Raw genomic sequence first — 24357 nt, forward strand, 5'->3', positions numbered from 1 at the left:
TGTCGTGAGACACATTGACGTCAGTATGTGTGGGCGTGTCGTTTAAAATGCACCTTATCAATAATAATAGTAATAGTAATAATAAATAATAATACTTTATTAAAATAATAATAATACGACGACTGTACATATTATAATAATATTAATGATATTATTATTATTTATTATGGTATAGGTAGCTGCGACATCGGACTCATTATTTTCAAGTGTTTTAACGGCGTGCGCGGGTGTGTGTATTTACGACTAAATAATCGCTATTATAATGGGTACATATTATGGCAGCGATATTGTACGACCCCGCGCGAGCATGTGCACCGGACGCAGAGTCGTTTTTCCGGTCAAACGCAGTCACTCCGTCGTCGGAAACGGTCTTCCGGTACGCGAATGATCGTCTAGCTGACGTGCTGTAAAAATATAAATCGTGGTTCTCAATTCCTCATCTATCCCAGTCCAATATGGCTTGCGAATCTTCCACTCGCGTTTTGTTGGTCACGGCGAACATTGGTTCGATATTTGAAAATGTGAGTTGTACATGTCTACCTATTACTATTATTATTATTGTTGGTCGCTCAAAAGTAATACAAATACTATCTAATAATCGAAATGCAGCCTCTCTCGTAGCACTCTTCTGAATATATTAATTAACGGATTTTTTGATCAACATCGTCTATACAACATACATTCTAAAATAACTGAAATATACACATATCCACAGTTTTTTTAATATACGTTTATAACTTGTGAGTAAATAATTTGAGTTGGAACAAAGAAAAATAAGCACTAATTATTGTTCTTTATTAATATCAAATACTTGCTTGAGTATACCATTGATGGTGAAGTTATGTGGCCCATAGTTATTCATATTCGGTTGTTGGGATTATAGTAATATAATTTTTCAAATATTTTTGTTTTAATTAACATAATATTGTGTGTCTATGATTAATTAATTTATCAAGTATCTACAACATTAGTTAAGGCACAATCTGATCTAACAAATGCATAAACAAATATAGTTATGTTTAAAAGATTAATATTAAAAAGAAAAATTAAATATTAATCTTAAACTAAATTTAAATAAATTATTACATTTAACATCTAGAACCTAAGTATGGTTCTGATGTTGAAAAATTTGAGAATAACAATTTAAAATTGTTATCAAATTGAATTGTTATCAATTTTGATAACAACTTGAATTAGATTTCTCTTGCTAAAATAATGTTTATACCTATATATCATATATTATGTATTTATTTAACACAATATAATAGTAATATTATTTCAAAATTTTATATTTGTATGTACATTTCTATTTTGAATAGGTTGATCATATTTTTTTATGGTTAGATTTTAATCAATAATTTTTAGAAATATTTTTATTTTTAATGCAAATAATATGTAATATTTCATCATTTATATCATTCAGATTAGTCATTTTGAGGACCTAATTTTATTAAAAGTAATTAATGGTAAAATGTCATACAATGTTTTTATTAAAAAAAATTAAGATACTGAAAATTTGACTTATAATGTATGGTTTTTATTAAATGATTAGAATTAAATAAGTAATAAGACAATAGAATAATCTTAAGCCTGTGGTATGCTATATATCTGATTAAAATAGTTATAACAAGGTATTTTAAATTAATAATGAATATTTTTAGTTACTAAATATAAACACTTAAATATTAAAGTATAGATTATATTATATTTAGACATTTAGTTAAAAATTGTACCCGGGGATACTGTTGCACAATTTAGAATATATTCAAAATCAACCTTTGGTCCATGTGAATAAAATAACAAATATTAATAAATTTAATTAAAGTATTATATGATGTGGATTATTTACAATATGCATGATATAGTTATATTAAACACTATACATATTTATTATATTAATATACAAATTTGTGTATTTGCAGATATTAATCAATTACCTTATTACGAACAATTCTATTTTTCATATTGTATATTATGGCACAATTAACTTTAAGAAGAAATAAATTTGAATAATATTATTTAAAATATTTAAATAATTTTAAAAATTTCAATTTCCAATACTTATAAATGTTCTTTTATTAACTTTGCAATTTTCATAGGTACATGCATATTTTATATACAGCTTCAAGTCTATTCATCCAATAATTATGGTTTTATAATAGTACAATGTCTACAACACAATAAAGCATAGGCACCACCTTACTTTGCCCTAGGATATCTATACTACTGAAACCCACACTAAATTATATCTAAACATCTTGTATACCTAGCCAACATTTTTAATTAATTTTCTGATGAATAATTATTTTGTATCATTGTGTTTTTCTATAGTGATTTTAAAAATGATTCCAAGTCATTAATTAAAACATACTAAGATAACTCATTTAAACGTTAAGATAAATTTGTTTTATTTTATTATATAATAATTTGGCAACTACCTAGTTAAAGAATACATTGAAACAGAGTGCCTGATAAAATTGCTTGCATTTTATGGAAAAATATTAGAAACTGTCTTCTAGAGTTTTATGTAGTTAAAAATATTTTTTATTTTTAAATAAACTGAATATTTATTAAATAAATAAAGGTCTAATTAATAATTTAATTATTCCCATGATCAAATAATTGATTTTTATGATTATAACTGAGGATTGTTATTGTTTTATAATGTTCTGAATTAACTACGGTAATAATAACTTTATAGTTAAAACAAAGATCAAAATACTTATTAAAAATATAAAAATCTTTAACAATGTATAGAATAAAATTTAATATTGAGTGCTTAGGTCAAAATATACTTTAAATAAATGTATAATAATTATAATGTGCTCTTATTATTTTGGAATATTGTATACCTATAAATTTAACAATAATGAGTTATAACTATAAAAAAAATAGGTAAAATTATAATTGTGTGATATAACCAATTATCAATAAATTATATTATTTTTTTAAACACACAAAAAATAATTTTGTTTGTAGTTTTATTTTTTATTGCACCTGTTTTGATTTGTTTAGCATACTCCTCGGGCTTATCAAATAAAATTGTATTTTTATGAATATTTGTTTTTGAACAATGTACTTGGTATAAAATAAAGATTAATTATTAATCTAGGTGGATACCTAAATTTAAATTCTGAACATCAATTAAATTAATTATATTTATAAATATAATCTAATATTAATTAATTTTGTGTAAGTTTCTTAAGAAGAGTTTAAATATAAAATTATCTTTAGATTATTAATTATTATTAATGTACAGAAGTATTTTGTAATCAAAAAATACATGAGAACTAATATTATAAATTATGATAATAATTTACATGATAGTGCACGGAAAATATTTTAAATTACGGTTATTGGCTAACAGGAGTATTATATTATTATGTGTAGATATGTCATAACAGTGTATTCTTTTAATAATAAGCACTCTTTATTATCTTGAAAAGTATACATGTTTCAATAAATATTTTTAATATTTGTATAATTTTTTTATAAAATTTTATGTCATTAAAAAATAATGTTTTTACCATTTTTTAGTGTTTTACTTTTTTGAATGACAACATACATTTTTAATTCCATATTTCCAAGCAGAATATTTTTCTGAGAATTATAAAGTATTAAATCGAATTAAATTTTTTTTTCGATCTATGTACAGTAATATTTTTGTTTGAGAGAAAAATTTCTGAAAAATTTAAAACGGAGTTCTGAATAAGTTTTCTTAACAGAAAAATATAAACCAAAGTTATGATGTTGTACAATTTGTAAGAGCATCTGAATTAAAATTTGATATTAAAAAATGATCTTACAGTTTTTGTTTTTTCTTTTAACTAAAAAAAAAATATGAAAAAATTCCGCTTTTACTTAAATTATTATTCGGTATTTTTATATACCATGACATTTTAAATATTTAGACCGGTTTAATTTTAAGCTATTAACCGTTGACAGTTAAAATTTTAAACAAAAGTGTGATATTGTAAAAATTTGAACTGTAAAATCTATTATAGTTTAAGATAACTTGTACTTCCACATCGTCAAATATTTTAAAAACTTTATGGTATGATCTTTTAAATTATAATAATTGTAAATTTAATGTCGAACTAGAATATTAATTAAATTGAAAGCTATTTATATCTTAGTTTGATATAAAGTTCAATTTAGCAACTCAAAAAATAATCCTATTATGAGTATTATATAAAATATATATGTGTTTACTATCTTGTTGTTTATTTATATTATCTGTTAGTATATATATATATATAATTACTATTTAAATTTTGTTACGATACTGTTACATAACATACTTGATACATGACACTCGTCTATTATTAAGTTATCCTTTATAACTTAGGGTTTCGTTTGTTATGTTCAAAATTATGTCTGGAATAACTTAACTTTAACATTTTTCACATAAAAACTTATTAGTTATGAATGTTATGACTTTTTTAAATAATTGTGAATTGTTCATTCAGGTTGTATTCCCAAAAATAAATAATTTGAATTAATCAATTTCATTTATGATTTGTATATTACAAAAGCCATTTTTTCATTGTTCATAGAGTTGTAGTTTTTAATTATTACATATCGTTATTAGATACTATTATTTATACTTTTAGTAAATATAGTAGCGTGATGGCTAAAAATGATGGGAATTTGTCTATCTATAGAAGTTATTAATAATATGCAATGCACTTCTGTTTATGTACAAAACATGTTTAGTATGTCGTTGATTACCTAGTTTTTAAAAGTTGTTTTATTATCACCTTGATTAAAGTATGTTATGAAAATAATGTATTGATAATTATAACTTATTAATTAAGATGGTAATATAAGTGTGACATGTGTTTTGTATGTGTTGAAATTTCTGTTGTTGATATTGGTGTTGTCGTGTTGGTACTGTGCGTTGTATAAAAATGAGTAGAACTTAATTTAAAAAATCCTATAAAAAACCTTGCCTAACCTTGATTACTTAATATGAGGAATTTCCTCAATTGTCTAAATCTTTAAAAAAGGAAAAAAAATTAGATTAAAAATAATATAAGAATTTTAATTTACTTTTGTTAATTTAATATTGTAAAGGGAAAAATTGGTAACCATTCTGCTGTACTCTGTACAGTAGAAGTAACTATTCTGCTGTACCCTGTACAGTAGAAAACAAATATCGTTATTGAGTAAGTCACTGTATTGAATATGTTAAATCTGAATTTAAATATTTAATGATAAAACATTGCTTATAAAAAATACAAAATACGATTCTGAGAAGCGAAGAAGGTCCATCGGCGTATTATTATATAAATATATTAATATTAGTTATTTTAAATTGATGTTAATATATTTACTAGTAATATTGTATAAACTACATAATACATTTTCAAATTTTGACGAAGTAGAAATTTTTTCTATTGATGTTTATAGGAAAAAACTAGAAAAATCGAGGTAAAATATCATATAGCTTAAAAAGTGTTTTGTATTTTGTAAAAAATATAAAATATAAAATAATATAAATTCTAGTATAAACATTTGTTCAACATTTAAGAATATTAGGTATTTTGTTTTTTATTGTCAAAATAAATATCAGTATTTTTGAAATGGTTTATAATTTAAAAATTTCAGTTTTTATTATTTTAAAAATGTCTGAGAATTTTCAATATTGACTTTGAAATTACCAACTATAGATTTAATTTGCTACCAGAAACCATCCCCAAAGTTGAAGATTAAAGCGTTTTCAACTATATAAAGTGTTTCCATAAAAAAAAAAAAAAAAATACAAAAATTGTGAAATCAATAAATTGTTCATCTCTCCGTACAGAATTTAAAATAATAAGAAATGCCAGTTATAAAAAAGAAATATGAAATTAAAATAACACTTCATGATTAAATTATTAAAAGATTAAGATTTTAATATGTATTTAATACAATTTATATTAACATTTTGTATTTTTTATGTAACGTAAAACAGATTTCGGTTTTAATAAGAAATTATCAGAATACATATATACTATATAATGTATGCAAGACTGTACTCTGGGAGGGGAGAGGTTATATAAATCTTAGTAAGTGGTGGATAAAATAATTTTGAAGTTTGTATGATGTGAAAAAATTCCGACGGGGCAACCCCTAAAACCTCCTATGTATGGTGTGTATGTGTGCGGAAATAAATTAATTATCTTATGTCTTAACATAAGTTGTAACACTTAAAATTTTGAATTTTTCAGTGATAAAAGATCGTTTCCCGCTTCAAGACATCATAATTTAATTTAATTCATGTTAACGTGCTGTCTACTAAAATTACCTACGGATGAATTTTAGTTTGCTTTATGCTTTTATGTTATGAAGAACTGAATATATTTATATATAATATATATATTATCTTATTATCTATATGGCTTTATAACTTAAATATAACGATATATTTATAATTTATTAAGTAGTATTTTTTTTTATAAAAATCCAAAATTATGTGGTTTGTTCCTCAGTTGCATTACTGCACTATACATAAAACTTATATTGACGTGTGTATTTACTATTTTCAACTATCGTATTAACTTATTATAAAACCGATTGATGTTTGATTGGTATTCATTTATTCTTTTTATACGTACTCATACATTTTTTGCTTTTATACATTGGGTTTTAAATATTTTAATAAAAATCGTACACATTACACATATTTAAAGTTTAAACTGTGAATATTTTTGAACAAATAAAGGCATAAAAAGCTGAATATTTAACTTAACAAAAAGTGTTAAGAATAGATAAAAAATTATACTTGTTTATATTTATAAAACATAATGAATTGACAAATGACATTGATTTCCTTGTTCGAATAATGTATATGAGTATTTTAAAATAAGTTGATATTTTATTAATCGCTTTTTAATTTAATACATATGTTTTTAACATACTTTACAGTACTTATATTTGTAGGTATTCTTAGCAAATCGAAGAATATTTAAGTTTTTTCCGTCAGTTTTGTTTATTATTATTTTTTAGTTAGTGGAAATGTTAATGTGATAAGTTTCAATATTCTTATATAATATATAGATCTTTTATGTTAGTATGACTAACTTAGTAAATATATTATATAGAACATTGGTATGTATTTAAATTATTATTACTGATAAGTAAAGAGTAAACATCGATACAAATCGAAATTTATTGAAAATTTGAAGTATTTACTCATAATTCTCTCATAATTTAAGAAAAACGTTTATAAATGTCTATATAAAGAGATAAAATCTGCTAAAATGTGCTATTGTTATTTATTAATTAATTTGCAGTTTAATTTTTAAATTAATATCATTTTCATAGGAAAATTTATTTTTTATTTAAATTTTCATGAAATTGTACACTTTGTATATCGAACAAAATGTACCTATTTTTTAATGAGAAATTATTTTTGTATTTTAATTAAAATTGAATGTATTTATAATATTTATATATAATCTTTTCTAAGGTCAATTAAATAATTAATACTGTAAGTTAAACACTACAAATAATAATAAAATAATAATAATAATAAATAACGAGTTCCTTAATGTACAGGTGCAATATTGCTATGAAGATTTTTAAATATTATATTGGTCTTACTTAATCAATTTTTTTTTAAATCGGAAAATTTGTTACAGTTTTCAAATTTGTGGTAGTTTCTGTTATTAAAATTAGTTTAGTTGGTATTTTGGGTAAAATATTTTGTAAAAAAAGTAAAATTTAAACACGGATAAATTGTTCAATTTTTATTTCTAAGGCTTGAGATTATACATGACTCATTTTAAGTGGTTCTTATATTAAGAGCAAAAATCTAATAAATATGCTTGTACAAATTTTTCAACATATAATGACCGACTGTCTTCGAATTGTTCTCAGAATTGTTTTCATATGCAATGATTTATCATTAAATTCAAATTTAACACATCCATCACAGTGACTACTCAACTCCTATGTATCCACATTAGAAAAGTGCTCACTTTCCCACCTTAAAAAAAAATATTTCACTTCACATCATAATGATTCCTTGTATGATAAATAATAATTATTATCATAATGAATCATCCAAAATCTATAACAGTAACTTACTTAATGACTAGGTACACTCTACTTCTACAATACAGCAAAGTAGTTACCTACTTTCCCCCTCTTTTATATTCTAAGTGGAGCGATGAGTAAAATGATTTACTGATTTTACATTGATATCTTTTTGTCGGTATTTTTTATAATAATAAAAAAAAAACTAAAAATGTTTAAAGTGTCTAATGTTTGTTTAAAAAGTGTTGTTTTGCTTAAAACCCGTAAAAGTATTCTAATTTTATCATTTATAGAATATGCTAATATAAAACATTTCAAGTCTCCGTCTACGGTTATTTGTTTATGAATTACACCGAAAAACAAAAATTGAATTTATCGAACTGGTTTTGCGTAAAAATTTTCGTTTTTCCTGTTTATTTTGAAAAGTACTGATAATTTTAAATTTTGAACCCTTCTCGGTCTAATTTTCTACCAGAAAAACTATGTGTAGATCAAAAAGTTTTCTACTATAAAAAGTGATTTTAGACAATAAAAGTATACTTCAAAATTAATTCATTCATCGTTCGTTTTAAAATCTAAAATTACACTACTAGTGTTCGACAAAATTTATTTTATTATTTTGTTGTATTTTAATAACGAATCACTATTGAACTAGAAATTATAGACTTTCAGCAAATGTCTATAATAATTTTTAGCGTTTTCTATGTATAATATATGTAGGTATTTTAACTTTTTTGAGTCATTTATAAACATTTTACAGGTGGCAACTAGTTGTGTCCACGGTGAACATTTCTTCCGAGTTACGGCCCACGGGTTTTTAAAGTACATACGAATTGTGACCTAAATTTGATAACCTAATTAAACATTTTTAAAATATAAAATTATATATTATAAGCAATGTAAACTTCATTTTCCTTCCCATTTTTGTACAGACTTAGGACTGTCTACAGTATCAGTACTACTAGTTGATTAAAAATGTTGTTATTTTTTTTTAATTAATAATATAGTAAAAATGTATGTGATAGTTTTTTAGGTTAAAAATATTATTTTGATTTTATTTAAAATGATACATTGTCATGTTGATATATGTTATATGTATAAGATATTTTTAATTAATATGGAATTGATAAAAAGTTATATGATATTACTTTTATGTATTCAAGTTTGTCAATTTGGCTTTCTTCTAACTGTTTCATAGTATTTCTAGTAAATGTTTCTTTTTCTAATATATTTGTATATATATATATTATAGCTGCGGACTATCGTTACTATGAACGGAGAGTGATAATAGTATTAGGATGTGGGCAAAAATTAATCGGGCCAACTTGGATATGACACGAAAAAACTAGGACTGCAAATAGGATTAAACTTTTATCCTAGATATCTTTGGGACGCAACTAGTATGCAGCCTATTTGATATTCCCCATTTTTTTTTATATAATCAGAAATCTGTTATAAATATAAACTTTTTTCCTTTTTAAAAAATTTGTTATTTTAGCTTAAAAATACATAAGAACAATTTTTATTTATTAAGCATTTAAAATTTAAACTTAAACAAAAATCTTCAAAATCACACAAAAATCATCAACTTATTTTGTCGTTAAATATTTATTACTAAGAATTGAATATTCAATATACTTTCATACTAAAATTAAAACTAAAAAATGTAAATAATTTTAAGTTCAAATAAGGTCGAAATTACATATTTGAATATAAAATAACAATTTTAGTATTTTGTTATAACTAAAAAACATTTTTTGTGGAAATTAAACATTTTTGGGTGTATTATTATATTTTCTATACACACGTTACCTAAGTGCAAAAGGAGCATTTGCTCCAAGCGGCAAATTTTGAGGGGTGGCAAAACAATTAAACTATATCTATCTGAAAAAGAAAATGTTACATTAGTTTTTATACATAATTTCTTTGTTCTATGCTTAAGAACATTTTTAAAAATAATTTATAAATTTAAATCATTTCAATATTCACTTTGTATTTTTCATTAAAACTTTACTTATAGTATTGTAAATTGTCTAATTCCTACGATAAGTATGTTGTAATTTTTGATTTTTGTGTATTGTAAACTATTATAATAAATTATTTAAATTTGTAATAGTTAGACCACCGTAAAAATGAAAAGAATGAGACTTAGTGATTCGAAATCTGAAAAAAAAAATAGAAAAAAAATTGAAAGAAGAAAAAATTATAGCACAAACATTACAATCAGACAACTTTTTTAAAAAGCTAGATTTTTGAAATATTATATATCTAATAATAAAAACATCTTTTATACACAGTGGGTAACCGTCTTCTATTATACATAATTATGTAAAATAATAAAGTAGAATCTTTGTGCATATTTTGACGTCACGTATAAAACATCAAAGATTTTGAAGAAGAATTAATACAATTTAAAACCATTGTAAAAGATTTTCCATCAGAAAGAAAATTATCATTTGCTTCATTACATAAATTAATTATTACATCGACTTTAAAAAAATCGTTTCCAAGTATAGAAATAATGTTAAGAATTATTTTGTACTCTACCTTCTTCAAATGTAAGTGGTGAAAGATCATTTTCTGTATTAAAACGTGTAAAAAATTATTTGTGATCATCTTTAATCCATGAAAAAATGTCAAATTTGAAATTTGTCAATATCATGTATTGAATCTGATATGGTTAAAGATATGAAGTGAGAAGAATTAATATATAAATTTGCTGCAACGAAATCCAGAAAAAAAGATATTTAAATAGTTATGAAATAATTTAATTTTTTTTTCAATTATGAACGATTTTGACTATATTATTGTAAATCTACATTAGAGTTAAATCTCTTTTTAAAAATGTTTATATACGTGTATTTAATATTTATGAATAGGTACATAAATTATTCTACTAAAAATTTTTTTTTGGTTACGAGGATGGGGAAAAAGCGGCAAAATTCTTTGCTCCATGGCGGTATTGGACTTTAACACGGCTCTGTATACTCAATAACATTTTCAAAACATTTGGATTAATGTTAAGTTATTTCCTATGTACAAGTATGGCTCAAACCTATTTACACTGTTCTATAAGTCGGTGCGACGGTGCTGAGTATTGACTCAAAAGTTATGCTAAGTTTCTAGACGTGTACTGTGTAGCATATGAATATGGGTACCTACTTTCCCTCTATCAACTTAAAAGTTTAAAATTGTCTATTTTATATATTTGTATTTAAGTTAGGATTAAATTTGAATTTATTCTTATTTGTAATTTTCAGCCAAGTGTGATGTTAAAAATATGGACTGAAGAATTTTTGAATGTAAGTTAAAATATTTGTCTTAAAATAAATTATATTTTTAATTTTAAACATAATGTATAATACAATATTAATACATAATATGTATTATTTTTATTAGTAAATAGTAATTGTTAACTATTGAATTGTTAACTCATAAATTCGTTATTGATTTAAACTATAGACTGTGAGCAGATTGGATCCATATTTTATAGCTTTGCATTGTCAAGAAGTTGGTGGAAAAAATTATGAAGAAAGCATGAAACACGTCAATTTTTTTGTTAGGTAATCAAAGATTTGATAAATTGTTTATTTATTTATTTAAAATTAAATAACTACATTTATTTGTTAAATAATTGCTATTAATTTATGTATTTGATAAATAAATTAGTTGACTAGACTGTATTTTAGTTAATTTTTTACTTATTTTATTATTTTAAGAAGCTTATTTAAGTTTGTATTTTTCCTACTCTCAGTGTTTTACACTTTACGATACCTTATTTTTTTAATAAATGAAGTTTCTTGTTTTATAATCAAAAATATTTTTTTAAATACGTATAGTCATTAGTCAATGTTGTAGACTATAGTATTATACTCTAACTAGCAAAATCATTGGATGACTCCTAATTATTAAACATAATTTATGTAAATTTATTTTTGTTAGCAATTAGTTAATTAACATAAATTTTTATAGTTTATAATTCAAAATTATAATTTTGTATAATAAAACTTAATTATAAGTTTTGAATCATGATTTTTAGCATGAAATAACATTACATTTCTATATTCTTTCATTTAGACAATTCTTAATTGTGTGTTAGCATAATATATAGTGTACAAATTATTTTCTATTAGACATAATTTTATAATTAGCATCCCTGGATTTTTAAACTTGGTTCATCAATTACAATAAATTAATAATTATAAAAGTTATAATTAGTATACCAAAGTATGATTGTTTAATATTTATTTTTGTAATTAAAGTAATAAAATGATAATATGGCTAAAATTATCAATACTATTTTAAATGAACAATTATTAAAATGTGTTCAAGACTTATGTAATTAAATATTTAATTATTATAATAGTACCACGTAACGGTAACTATTATGTTTTTGTTGAAAAATATCAACTTGCATATTATACTTTTTCTACTTTTTGTTATTTTTGAAATTCCATAGATGTTTAATAAATCAAAATTACAAAAAATTAACCCAATTTAGAATTTGAGGTACAATATTATAAAAATACAACCTTATTATATTGATCATACAGGAAGCATATTAAAAGATTTCTTTTTGTATTTTAATTTTTGAAATTTTATTTTGTAATTGATAGTAAAATTTTAATAAATTTGATTACAGTTTATTGATGACAAGCAAAGAATTAAGGATCTTCAATAGAGCTCAAGTATTTCTTGATGAAGAATTTACATCAGCGGAAAATTTTACAGTAACTAGCCAAATATAATTGTTACGGTATATTTTTATTTTCGGTTTTCGAATGAAACTCATTATTCATTATTTTGAATACATATAATTCAATTTCACTAAACTCTACTAAACCGTTTATATTTCAAAATATTGGTAACAATTTAATGAGTTTTGGAACATGAAATAAATTATTACTACAGTACCTATATGATATTATTTTGAATTTAAGACTAATTTTCTTTTAAGTTTTAAAATATAAATCACATATATTTAGTAAAGGTTTCTTATTTTTATTTACATTTGTAATTTATATTTATATTTTTATCATATCATTATTTTTATAAGTATAATTCATTGTATACGTCTCGTTCAAAACTAGACATCTTTGTTAGATTAGGTAATAATTTATATTTATATAAGATCAATATGTCTAAGTTTACATCATGAACATAATTTTCATTAAATTACTATTATTTATATATTTCTATTTTTCTAATTTATTATTTTATTTATTGTTTTATAAATATATTTACAATTGAAATTCTATTTTTTTATATAAATTGATGCATTAACTTTTATTTATCTATTTTAGTTATTACATTTATTTTATTGTTATTAATTTATATACCATTTTTATTATTTTTCAGGCTTTGGGGAACTTTTATTTTATACATGAAGCCATAAAAGAAGCATCTATATGGGATTTTAATAGTAAGTAAATCAGTAAATGTATCTGTCAAAATATTATATTGATAATATTCATTCGCTTGACGTTATTTTTATTATTAAATATTAAATAACTTTAGAACAAGAGTTTTTATCAGTCACTGAAAAAACCATATATTCTGGAAATATTGAAGATGTTTCTACAAAAGAAAAGTCTAAATTTCCTCAAGATTTTTTTCCAGAGGTTAGTATTATCTTTGGAAATAAAGTTAAAAAATTATTTTTAATTTGTTATTATTTTTCATTCATTTTTAGTGCAAATGGTCACGTAAAGGATTTTTGAGAACCAGATGGAAGCTTAATGGTTCTGTATTTGATCTCATAAATATTCATTTATTTCATGACGCTTCAAATTTTACTGCTATGCAATCTGTGAGTTAATTTTTTTTAAATATTTTAATTATAATTATAATAATAATTTATTGAATGCATATTTCAATCAAGAATTTAACTAGTATAACAGTTGGATAAAACATTTTGATGTTTAAATATTGAACTATATTTATTAATAATATTTTCCAATTGTCATTGACTATCATAAGATACAGTTGATTTCATATTTTTTGTAATGATAATCTTGTATAGATAAATATTTTGTCATCTATATAATTTTTAATTATATTTTAATTTTCAGCATTCATCTGTTTATTCTATCATGAGACAAAAAGCACTTGAATACACTTTAGATCGGTAAGGAAATGTATTGTAAAATAAAAGTTAATATATATTTTTTTTAATTTGCAATTTTTTAATTTATTAATTTTGTGACTCTTTTAGGGTGGTAGGTTAGGTTAAGTTGTTTTTTTTTATGTAAAAAACGAATAACCGTATATATTTGATTCTTAGTTAAATACTTATATTAGTATTTTCTATAAATGATATAAAATTATTCAAAATATTTTGATTGTTTTAAATTTTTTTCTATAAATGTCAATGACATTTTTAGTTAGGCCGAAAATTTGATATAAAGTTTCTCATACATTGTTCATTTACCAACTTAAAAACAATCATAAAATAACCTCATTATCAAAACACTAGATAGTCTGCTTAAAATTATTTTTTAACGTATACAATTATTCATCATTGAATTTAAATTCAACACTTTGATTACGATGTCTATTCAATTATTTGGTACACTCAATTCCTAGTGTATAACATTTTTTTTTGTGATATTAACTATTAAATGTATAATTTATAAAAAAAACTGTTATATTAATATTTACTAATAAATGTTATGACTATAGGTTCCGTAATTATGAATTTGGATTTGCTCCATTTTTTTTATTTGGAGATTTTAATTTTCGCACAGATACCAAAGCTGTCATAATGGTAAAATTCTTCATTGAAAATAAGATAATTTGTATATATATTCTAAATTATTTATTGTTATGTTACATTTTATTTTATAGAAAATAGTTGAGGGGTTGGATATGGTAAAAGATGACGTTGATAAAGATAACTTAGTTTTTCAGTATACAGACAATTCAAAAGAAGTAAGTGTTGACTTGATTATTGTATTACATATCAATTATGTATATGAAAATACTGAAGTATAAGTATATATGAATAAAATGTATAACATTTTGGCAATAATTTTGGTTCTATCTGTTTATAGGTTATTTTTACTTTAAGAAAAAAAGAATTTCGTCATTTGGACCATCAAAATATATTTGTGTCAAAAAGTGGATCATGGGTAATTTATTTTTCTCACAACTCTCTAACCTAATTTAACTTCATACATACATACATTATATTAGTCCTTATTTAGTTTAAGTTAAAAATATAATTAAATTAAATAAATACATTTTTTTATTTTATATACTAAATATATATTATTGCATGTTTTCAGTTAAAAGATTTTGATCACGAATTAAAATCATTTGAAGAACAATTGTTTGAATTTCCTATATATTTTCAACCAAGTTATCCATTTGAAGAAAATGAACACGAAGGAATGAACTATATGCAAACCAGATGCCCAGCTTGGTGTGATAGAGTAGTTTTAAGTGCTGGTGCTAAACTTTTAATTAATGAAAAGGTAACTGTTATATTCAAACTTTGTAATTTATGATAATCAATATTCAATTTAAAAATAGTATCTATTAATATAGGCATGTCTAGACAGCGCCAGATTGAGACTTTTCGGCCCACCAAGATTTTAAATTTCTATCAGCCAATTCATAGCTGGAGATTTGATTAAATTTTAGGATAGGCTAAAATTGTATTATGTATGATAAACTACAAAGATTTTAATCCTAATATTCAATAATTTTGGGATTTTTGAAAATGTTTGCTCTCCCATTTTTTGGCTTTCGGCCCAAATTTTACATAACCCGCTGAGATTTTCTTGGTAGCTCGCCGATTCAATCCGAGCCTGTGTCTAGACCTCCATGGCTGGGGAGGCAAATTGTAGAATTTTAGATTTACGTATTACATCTATACAAGGCCGTAACTAAAAAAAAATTTGGAGGGGTCCAAAATTTTTTTTATATATAAATGTTGAAAGTGTATAGTCACTAAACTATATTCATCACTAAAATATTACTACTTTTAAAAATGTTGGGGGGTCCGGACCCCTGGACCCTGCCACCAATTACGGACTTGCATCTATATACCTACCTAATATTTTTAAGTTTGTGACCCTTTACTTATAGTATTACAATATAAATACCTGTAACTTTATTAATAAATACATAAACTTCTAAAGTTTAGAAGAACCATTACTATAAAATAGTAATACTGTAAAATATTACTTACTTATATAGTTATACTTATTACTATAAAATATGTCAACTGTCAAGTTAAATATATGTTAATTGTTAGTACACAAAGCAAACCATTAATTTCATTAAAGTGTTTAATTAAAATTGAATATTAGAAGTATAATAAGTAATCTAGGTTAGGTTAAGTTAAGTCAGGTTAATCTAAACATGTACATTATATATCTGTAATAAAAATATGATAAAAAATAAAAATTTTTTTTTTCTCTTAATTTTCATTTGACTTTCCAATGACCCAGGTACTACAAAAAAAGAAGAAGAGTTGAAAGCTACATTTGACCTTTTACTTAACATGCCTGGTTTATATGTTATGTTATACCATTAGGAAAATAGCACTTTATAAACTATAAATTTATAAATATGTGATATTATTATTATTATTATTATTATTATTATATTATTTATGGTTCCTATCAGTCAAAATTAATTTTTCATACTCATGAGTGCTTCAACATTTCTAAAAACAATTTAGGATTTTAATCTATTTTTTTTATAGCAGTAGTTAAACTTTATCATGTGTTCTTTTTAGATTTATGAAGTGTCTTATTAGGATAAATTTGATGAAACTATCACAGTATAATATTAATTGCCTATTGGTTTTATAGTTAACTTATAAACTTTTAATAATAATATGAAGTGTTGAATTATTGTTTTTTCAATAAATATTGTATCAAAATTCAAATAACATACCTGATTTTGAAATTTGTCTTCTTATGACCTAAGTTATTAGATACAATATTATTAAGCCATTAATTTAATTTATTAAATATAATTATGTATTATTATTATTATTATTATTCATTACATATATCTTTATTACTTACTTGTTATTTCAGGCATTAGAAGAAGATAATAATGGTGAAGTGGAGTATGATCTTATTGGAAAGAAAACTTGCATGGGAGATCATAAGGTATTTAAAAATATAATTATTATTTTACCCATTAAGAGTTTTATATTTTTAGTACTGTTAAAACAAATAAATTCTAAGTTCTAAATTTGTATACGTTTAAATATTCAATTTTCTCTTTTAAAAATATTGAACTTGAGACTTGGGTAACAATATCAAAGTTATCTACCAAATATTACACATAAATAGTTTATTCAAATTTTTAAATTTAAAACTTCATTAATTATTAATTTAAAAAAAAATGCATGTTGCATTTATCATAGAACTGGCAAAATGAAAGTTTAATTTTGTGTTACACTAGATAAATTCTATTTCATATTTAATAATTAATCATATTTATCAATTTGCGGATTTAAATTAGGTAAATCTCAAAGATTATGATAAATTGATAGGTCGTTTACATCAGCTTACAGATATATCATAGGATATATATCATATTTATATCATATATCCTATCCTAAAATGTATCAATTATTCATATTCAATTAATTTTTATTTCAATTTTATTATAATAACTGATAAAGTTTATGAATATATCATATTATTAATTTACTATGAAGATTATTATAAAGATTTCTTATAACATTTATGTAAAATGTTGCTAATGTTCATATCTCTGTTAAAACATATTAAATCATAAAAAACCAACATATAAATCCAGATAATGTTCTTTCTTTTTAGATAATTTATATGTTAATTCACTAATTAAGCTAAGAACACAAAATTGGTTCTGCTCAATTTAAATTTAATATGTTATATGTTTATAAGATGGGTATGACGTCCTAAAATTTATATATAACCATAAATATTTTAGATTTTAATTAAGTGATTTATTGACTTTAATTAAAAACCTTTCATTACAACTCAATAAATATTAATTTCACCTTATAATATAATTTATATTACAATTTACTGGTTTTTACTTGTTACTTTTAGATTCTGAGCAAATCATTAATCTAACAATGATGTGTTATTTTTTGTTTTTGTGTGTGAGCACATTTTATGAAGTTGTTAAAATACTTTAACTCTTAACTTTGTGGATGATTTTGGAAAAAAAAATTAGATCTATTTTTAACTCTAATGAAGTCAAAATTAAAAATTTCCAATACTTTTTTTCATTATCAGGAAAAACAAAAAAAAAAAGTTAAGGAAAAATAGGAATTTTTACGTAAATTTAATTTTTGATCAATTGTTTTTTTTTTTTTGTGTAACCCTAAAATAAATAGCTGTAAATACTTGAAATTTTATCAAATAATATTTTTGTATTTATTTTATTTATTTCATAGTATTTTCATAATAAAATGTTCAAAGATTTTTAATTTCTTTTTTTCTAGAAGTTTTGATAAAATATTATTTGCTAGTTTAAAATTCTTGAAAATTTTATACAAGATCCTACAAAAGTTGTTCTTATATCTGTATAAAAATATTAAAAATACATAGCCATATTTTTTTATATGTATTTGAAGTTTTTTTAGTCCAAATAGCAAAAAAGTGCAAATTGTTTTGTAGTTAGAAATTTAATAAAATTTTTCATTTTATATCTAAATTTTGAAAATGTAATACAAGGTTCCTCATATTGAAATTTCATAACATTATTCATGGAAACTTAAAACATTTAAATATATTACTATATAATGAATTTTATTATATGCAATGAAATTTTTGATTTATTTTTAGATAAAATCTATTTATATTATGATTCTATTTTTGCTGTTTTACAGTATTACAGAAAATTAAAATTAAATTAAAATTTATTTAATGTTTATAATCCTGTTTATACTCGTATTATTATAATTATAATAATTAAATACTACATTATCCAAGAAAAAAATCTTATCAACCTACTGTAATACTAAAAGTAAAATAAATATATCATAAAATACACTTAGTGATATAGGCTGAGAGACTGTCTCCGTTCGTGAGTTTTTTATATTTATTATTATTGAATTCAAATTTAACACACCTATAATAGTGTTCCACTTGGCCACTTGACACCTAATGTACATCAGAGGGGTACCCTATCGCCTACCTTTTTTTTACATGTTTAAATAATATAATATACTTATAAAAATGACGAATTGTTGTGTTTCTTTCAGCCTGTGTACTTGAAATGTGACATAATGAACAATGCAGGTATAGTGGACAGAGTGGATTGTGCTTGTAAGCTTAACCGTGTGCCTCCTGAAACCCAAAATCCACTGCATGCTTTATTGGGTGATCATTTATGTGTAGATTCAAACGAGTGTTGTATTTCAGTAGTAGATACAATTGTACCAGATAATACTGTATTAGGTGAAGTTAAAATCCCTCCAGTACCATCTACATCCACAGATGATTGTGATTTTGATATTGTACCTTTAAAACAAAATTATACAGAAAGTCATTGCAAAACAAATAAGCCATTTACTTGTGGATTTTTGCGTAAAAAAATATCTGACAAACATGGGACAAATAAAAGTATATTTCCTGTATCTGATTGCATTTGCAAAACACACAAATGGAAATTTCCGATGATCATGCAAAAAGCTTGGAAGCATAATAGACGTATCAGGCTCAAGTCAATTCCTAGTCTCAATAATATGCCCTTGCAAAGGTATCAAAGCCACCATAGTTCATCAGATGAAGATTGGTTTGAGGAAATTGCTGATGATGAAACTAATAATTGTGATGACAAGAAAAATAAATGTATTTCTAATTCAAACATAATTTTCACTAATGACGATAATTGTTCTGTTAATTTTGACAATCAATCCGAACAAATAGCAACAAACAAATTTAAATGGTGTTCTTCTTTTGCATTTAGAAAATTTTGCGACAAACGACCATTAACAGAAAAAAAGATAGCCCATAGAAATCCGACAACTTCTTGTCGGATTATATAATCAAATTATCTAGCCATATTTGACCTAAATTATTTATAACATAATTGGAGATAACCTATAGAATTACAATACCTAATTATTATTTGAAATGCATGTAAATAAAAAAAAAAATTATTATATATTTTTATAATATAATATGACTTGTAAAAAACATAGCAAGACTGTGTTGTTCATTAAACTTATATCTATGAGAGAGGCAATTAAAAATAGCAAAACAGTTATCTTTTGTAACTAATAAAATATAATTTAATTAGATACAAATTGAAAAATAAAATTATGTTAATAAATAAAACAACAAAAAAAATTGAACCATAAGTGTCATTCTAATTATGAAAAGGATGTAATATATTATCCTATTGCATTTTTATGTAATAATACCATAAATTACAATTTATTATTAGTACATCAAAAAAATTAGCAAGTATAAAATGTGACCATTCAATCCGTTGCCACGCGCGTGGAGTATAATAATACTTCAGTTATTTTCACACTTATTTAAAAATGCTAAAATTTAATCTAGCTTTCTTAAAATAGGTATATTATAGAATAATTGAGTTTTTAATGTTTTTATAATAATAATATTGTAGACAAAGATTTTTGTTTTTAATTTTTTTTTTCATTGAATAATAAATTAAAAACTTAATTTAACCATATTAGTATTTGTATTAAAAAAAAAAAACATTGTTTGATTATTGAATTCGGAGTACTTAAAAATTATATTGGGATAAAAAAGTACCTCATGTGCATGGATTTTATGAAGAAACCCACTCTTGATGGTAAAATTATCTTTAAATTTGATAATCTGACAATAAAATAAGCTTTTATGTTAATAAATTAGGATAATCAATTTTGCTGAATATGTAATTAATATGTTACCCACATTAGGTCAAATTCAAAATAAAACTATGTTTTACATATTTTAAATTCTGCATTTTGTTATGAACTAGACTGGGATAATCTTAAATAATATAACAAATATTATATTATTATGTAGGTGTTAGCTTAATCAAAAATGAAAATATACTCGTACATAGTATAATTTATAACTTAACATAATGTGATACATAATTACAAGTCAATATGTTCCTATTAAAAACAATTATAATTTAATTAAATATGTGTATGTGTGTATGCTTATATTTTGTATACTGAGCTTCTTAGCTTGTAGAAATTTAGTCACTAACTTAAGATATTTGATCACTTTTTTCGTATCGGCTAGTGCAGTTTGTGTTTATAATTGAGTTGCACAGATTAAAGACTAGTAGTTATGATGTTATCAAAATATCATATTTTAATAAATTGTAATACATACAAAAATAGTTTTCAAAATTAGTTAAATTTTATTACTATAACTACACATGTATGTATAATGTTTAAACATAATGCTCAAAATAAGACAGTTTTAAAATTAATTTAATCATTACAAATATTTTGTTTTTTTAATCAATAATATAAACTTGCATTACTTGTCTTAACAATTAACTGATGTGTGTAAAAAGGAATAAAGAGTCACTTTAAAAATTAAAAGTTATACACTATATTTTATCTGAGTATTAGGAAAATCAATTACAATTTATATAAAAAAAAGCAAGGTTGATGTTGATTAAAATTATAAACAAATATATTTTATTTAAAATATAAAACTATAAAAAGCATGTTCTTCAAACCTAACCTAACAATACAACAATTAAGTATGAAAACATTCTTAACTTTCTTAGTTCATAATAATTCAAGGAAACAATTTATTTTATTTTATTGAAATACAGTATTTATGAATATAATTTTTTCAACTTACATAGATATTTGTCATTTGATATAGTCCATAATGGCTTAAAGTATAACTAATTATATTTCTTGATTTTTATGACTTATTCCAAGCATAAAATATGTATATGCAAAAATAAATAAACATTGTTCTTCTTTATATTTATATTGATATTTATTCTACTAGCTTTTTCATATAAATTATAGTTTGTGTTCTTTTTTTTTTATGATTTTGGTTAATTATTTGTTGGTACCTTATTAGCATTTTCATTATTTCTTTTGTGCACACATTTTGTATTGAACTGTTATTTATTTGTTTGTATTGCACTTTGATTATTTTTAGTTGATTTTGTACTTTTAATTTTTAGAAAATGTTGATTTACTATGAATCACTTAATAAATAGTGGACGCACTGAGCACAAATTAACCGTTTTTCTTTTTCGGTATGTTAAACTTTTTGATTTTTATGATTTTAAAAGGTTTTACAGAAGTAAATGTTTGGGAAAGGACATTGTTTGACTCTAAACTCCCCGAAGACAAGAACTTCGTTCACTTAAAGGAGACTACTGTTTAAATCAAGAAATAGGTAAACATTATATTATAAATGTTATCAGATTATGATAATAATATTTATTATTTAAATTTTTTATGTGAGATATCCTTTCAATGTCTAAGTACACTTGGTAATATATATATATGAACAGTTTAATATTTAATTTAAATTCATAAATCAATACTTCTAAAGTCTATAACTTTGTATGAATGTATCACAAGTTAAAATTGTTTAGATTGAATTTCTATATTTGCTACATTTTTCAGGCTTATGCATACTATCTAATTATAATAATTAACTAAAATTATAAAGAATAAAATTTTTAATACAAATGTGTATTGAATAGGTTTAATTAATATTGTTAAATATTTATATTTTATAAAACTACTATTACCTTCAAATTAAATTAGTTAATGTGTTATTTGGTTGGTATCTTATTATTCAAAACCCTTTAATTTATTATTATTTTTTTATTATTATTAGTAATTACCTAACTGAAATTAAATTGATAAACGTTTTGCACAATTTTTAAATTATTTTATATTTTCCACAATTTTATAGTTTGAAATTCTTATTATAAGCTGTTTTTTGATGATTCACTAAATATTATTAATATAATAAAATTAAATAGATAATCAATGAATTTAAAAGACAATGTTTGTTATGTATTTATATATATGGTAAATATGCTTGACAATAATTGGTATAATTAATAATTCTCAAAGTATATATTATGATCCATGAAACATTTCTACATTCTGGTTTTTAAATCGAAACTTTTTTATATTTTGTTAAAATACTTAGTTATTACTTATTAGTATTTATCATATTTGTTAATAAGTGTTATTTATTTTCATTACAGTTCTGTTTATTAGTATCTTACTTTAAAATTGTATGATCTGATTTAGGTATTTATATTGGCTTTGAGTTTAATTAATTAATTGGGATTATTTTATTTATTTTCTGTTTTATTTTTGAATCAGATTGCTTCAAATGTTTCAATATTTAATTTCTCTATACTGACTTCATCCATACTAAATAATCTTTTAAATACAAATTAAACAATTGTGTTCAACATATTATATTTATGATTATTTTAATATTTGATTATAACATTACTTAGTTGTATTCATTATTTTTAGATGATATTAAGTTTGTTCTCATTATTTTCTTAGTTATTCATATTTTTCATATTACTTGGTATACATTAAATACTTTTAATATAATTTTTGTCAGGTACATAAAATCTTAAAATTCTCTATAATAAAGTAAATAAAGTTTTAAAATTATGATCTATAAAATAAAAAAAAAATCTAACTAAATAATATTAAATAGCCAGTCCATTTTAAATATTCTATATAAAATTTAAATACAGAGTACACACATCAGTCAGTTATAAATAAACCATAAAGTGAATATTATACTTTTTACATTATTTAAATAGTTATTTTTTTAACATATTGTTATTTATTAATTTATGCCTAGTAAATATATCAAATCAATAGATAAACAGATTGGTGAGAAATTTAAAAATGCATATATAGCATATTCTTAAAATTAAAATATATTTATTTGATTATTATTTCATGCCACTACTTAATTTTACGAGAAGACAAAAAAACTGCTTTGCTTTAGTTTTTTTCTTATATTTTTTTAGTTTTTTTTATGTACCTATTCATTAATTTATATTTCGTTATTTTATTTTAATCTAAAGCTCCTCACTTCCAAGTAAACCCCTAGTTATAACAAATAATTACACAGTACTTTTAAAAAATAAAGTACGCTGTTGCTCAGATTAAAAATTTTAGTAATTCTACTACAAATATGATGCAATTAAAGTGTTGTCTCCGCATAACAGTTTTTACAAACAAATTACGGGTAGTGCCGGTGTTCGTCTTAATTCAATGTCCGAGCCATGCATCTGTTTTGAATAGTGAATAGGTGATATGGCAAAATATAATATTTTTTTTTCTAACAATAAAACAAAATGTACTTACAATATTATGTAACG

General features: G+C 22.4%; 1 protein-coding gene across 3 annotated transcripts; it reads left to right on the forward strand.

The window, feature by feature from the left end:
* Window positions 1-53: 53 nt before the first annotated feature.
* Window positions 54-22616, forward strand: LOC113554864 (type I inositol 1,4,5-trisphosphate 5-phosphatase). Of its 3 annotated transcripts, none has more exons than XM_026958936.1 (15): window positions 54-69; window positions 176-521; window positions 11283-11324; window positions 11485-11585; window positions 12665-12752; window positions 13381-13444; window positions 13540-13643; window positions 13715-13831; window positions 14094-14149; window positions 14704-14788; window positions 14869-14952; window positions 15075-15152; window positions 15309-15497; window positions 17076-17150; window positions 19244-20535. In XM_026958936.1, the coding sequence occupies exons 2-15, from the start codon at window positions 456-458 to the stop codon at window positions 20027-20029; spliced, it is 1935 nt and encodes a 644-aa protein (XP_026814737.1). In that variant the 5' UTR covers window positions 54-69; window positions 176-455; the 3' UTR covers window positions 20030-20535. The 3 variants fall into 3 exon arrangements, with proteins under 3 accessions (XP_026814737.1, XP_026814738.1, XP_026814736.1); XM_026958937.1 differs by lacking the exon at window positions 54-69 and adding an exon at window positions 22273-22616 and having other exon boundaries at window positions 83-521; window positions 19244-19280; XM_026958935.1 differs by lacking the exon at window positions 54-69 and having other exon boundaries at window positions 83-521.
* The last annotated feature ends 1741 nt before the right edge of the window (window positions 22617-24357 follow it).

This window comes from Rhopalosiphum maidis, chromosome 2, assembly GCF_003676215.2.
Source record: "Rhopalosiphum maidis isolate BTI-1 chromosome 2, ASM367621v3, whole genome shotgun sequence".
Classification (NCBI taxonomy): domain Eukaryota; kingdom Metazoa; phylum Arthropoda; class Insecta; order Hemiptera; family Aphididae; genus Rhopalosiphum; species Rhopalosiphum maidis.

Coding starts and splice junctions, on each gene's coding strand:
- LOC113554864 (XM_026958936.1), top strand. CDS start 456: ATGGCTTGCGAATCTTCCACTCGCGTTTTGTTGGTCACGGCGAACATT. Junction 522..11,282: donor TTGGTTCGATATTTGAAAAT/GTGAGTTGTACA, acceptor TGTAATTTTCAG/CCAAGTGTGATGTTAAAAAT. Junction 14,789..14,868: donor ATACCAAAGCTGTCATAATG/GTAAAATTCTTC, acceptor TTTATTTTATAG/AAAATAGTTGAGGGGTTGGA.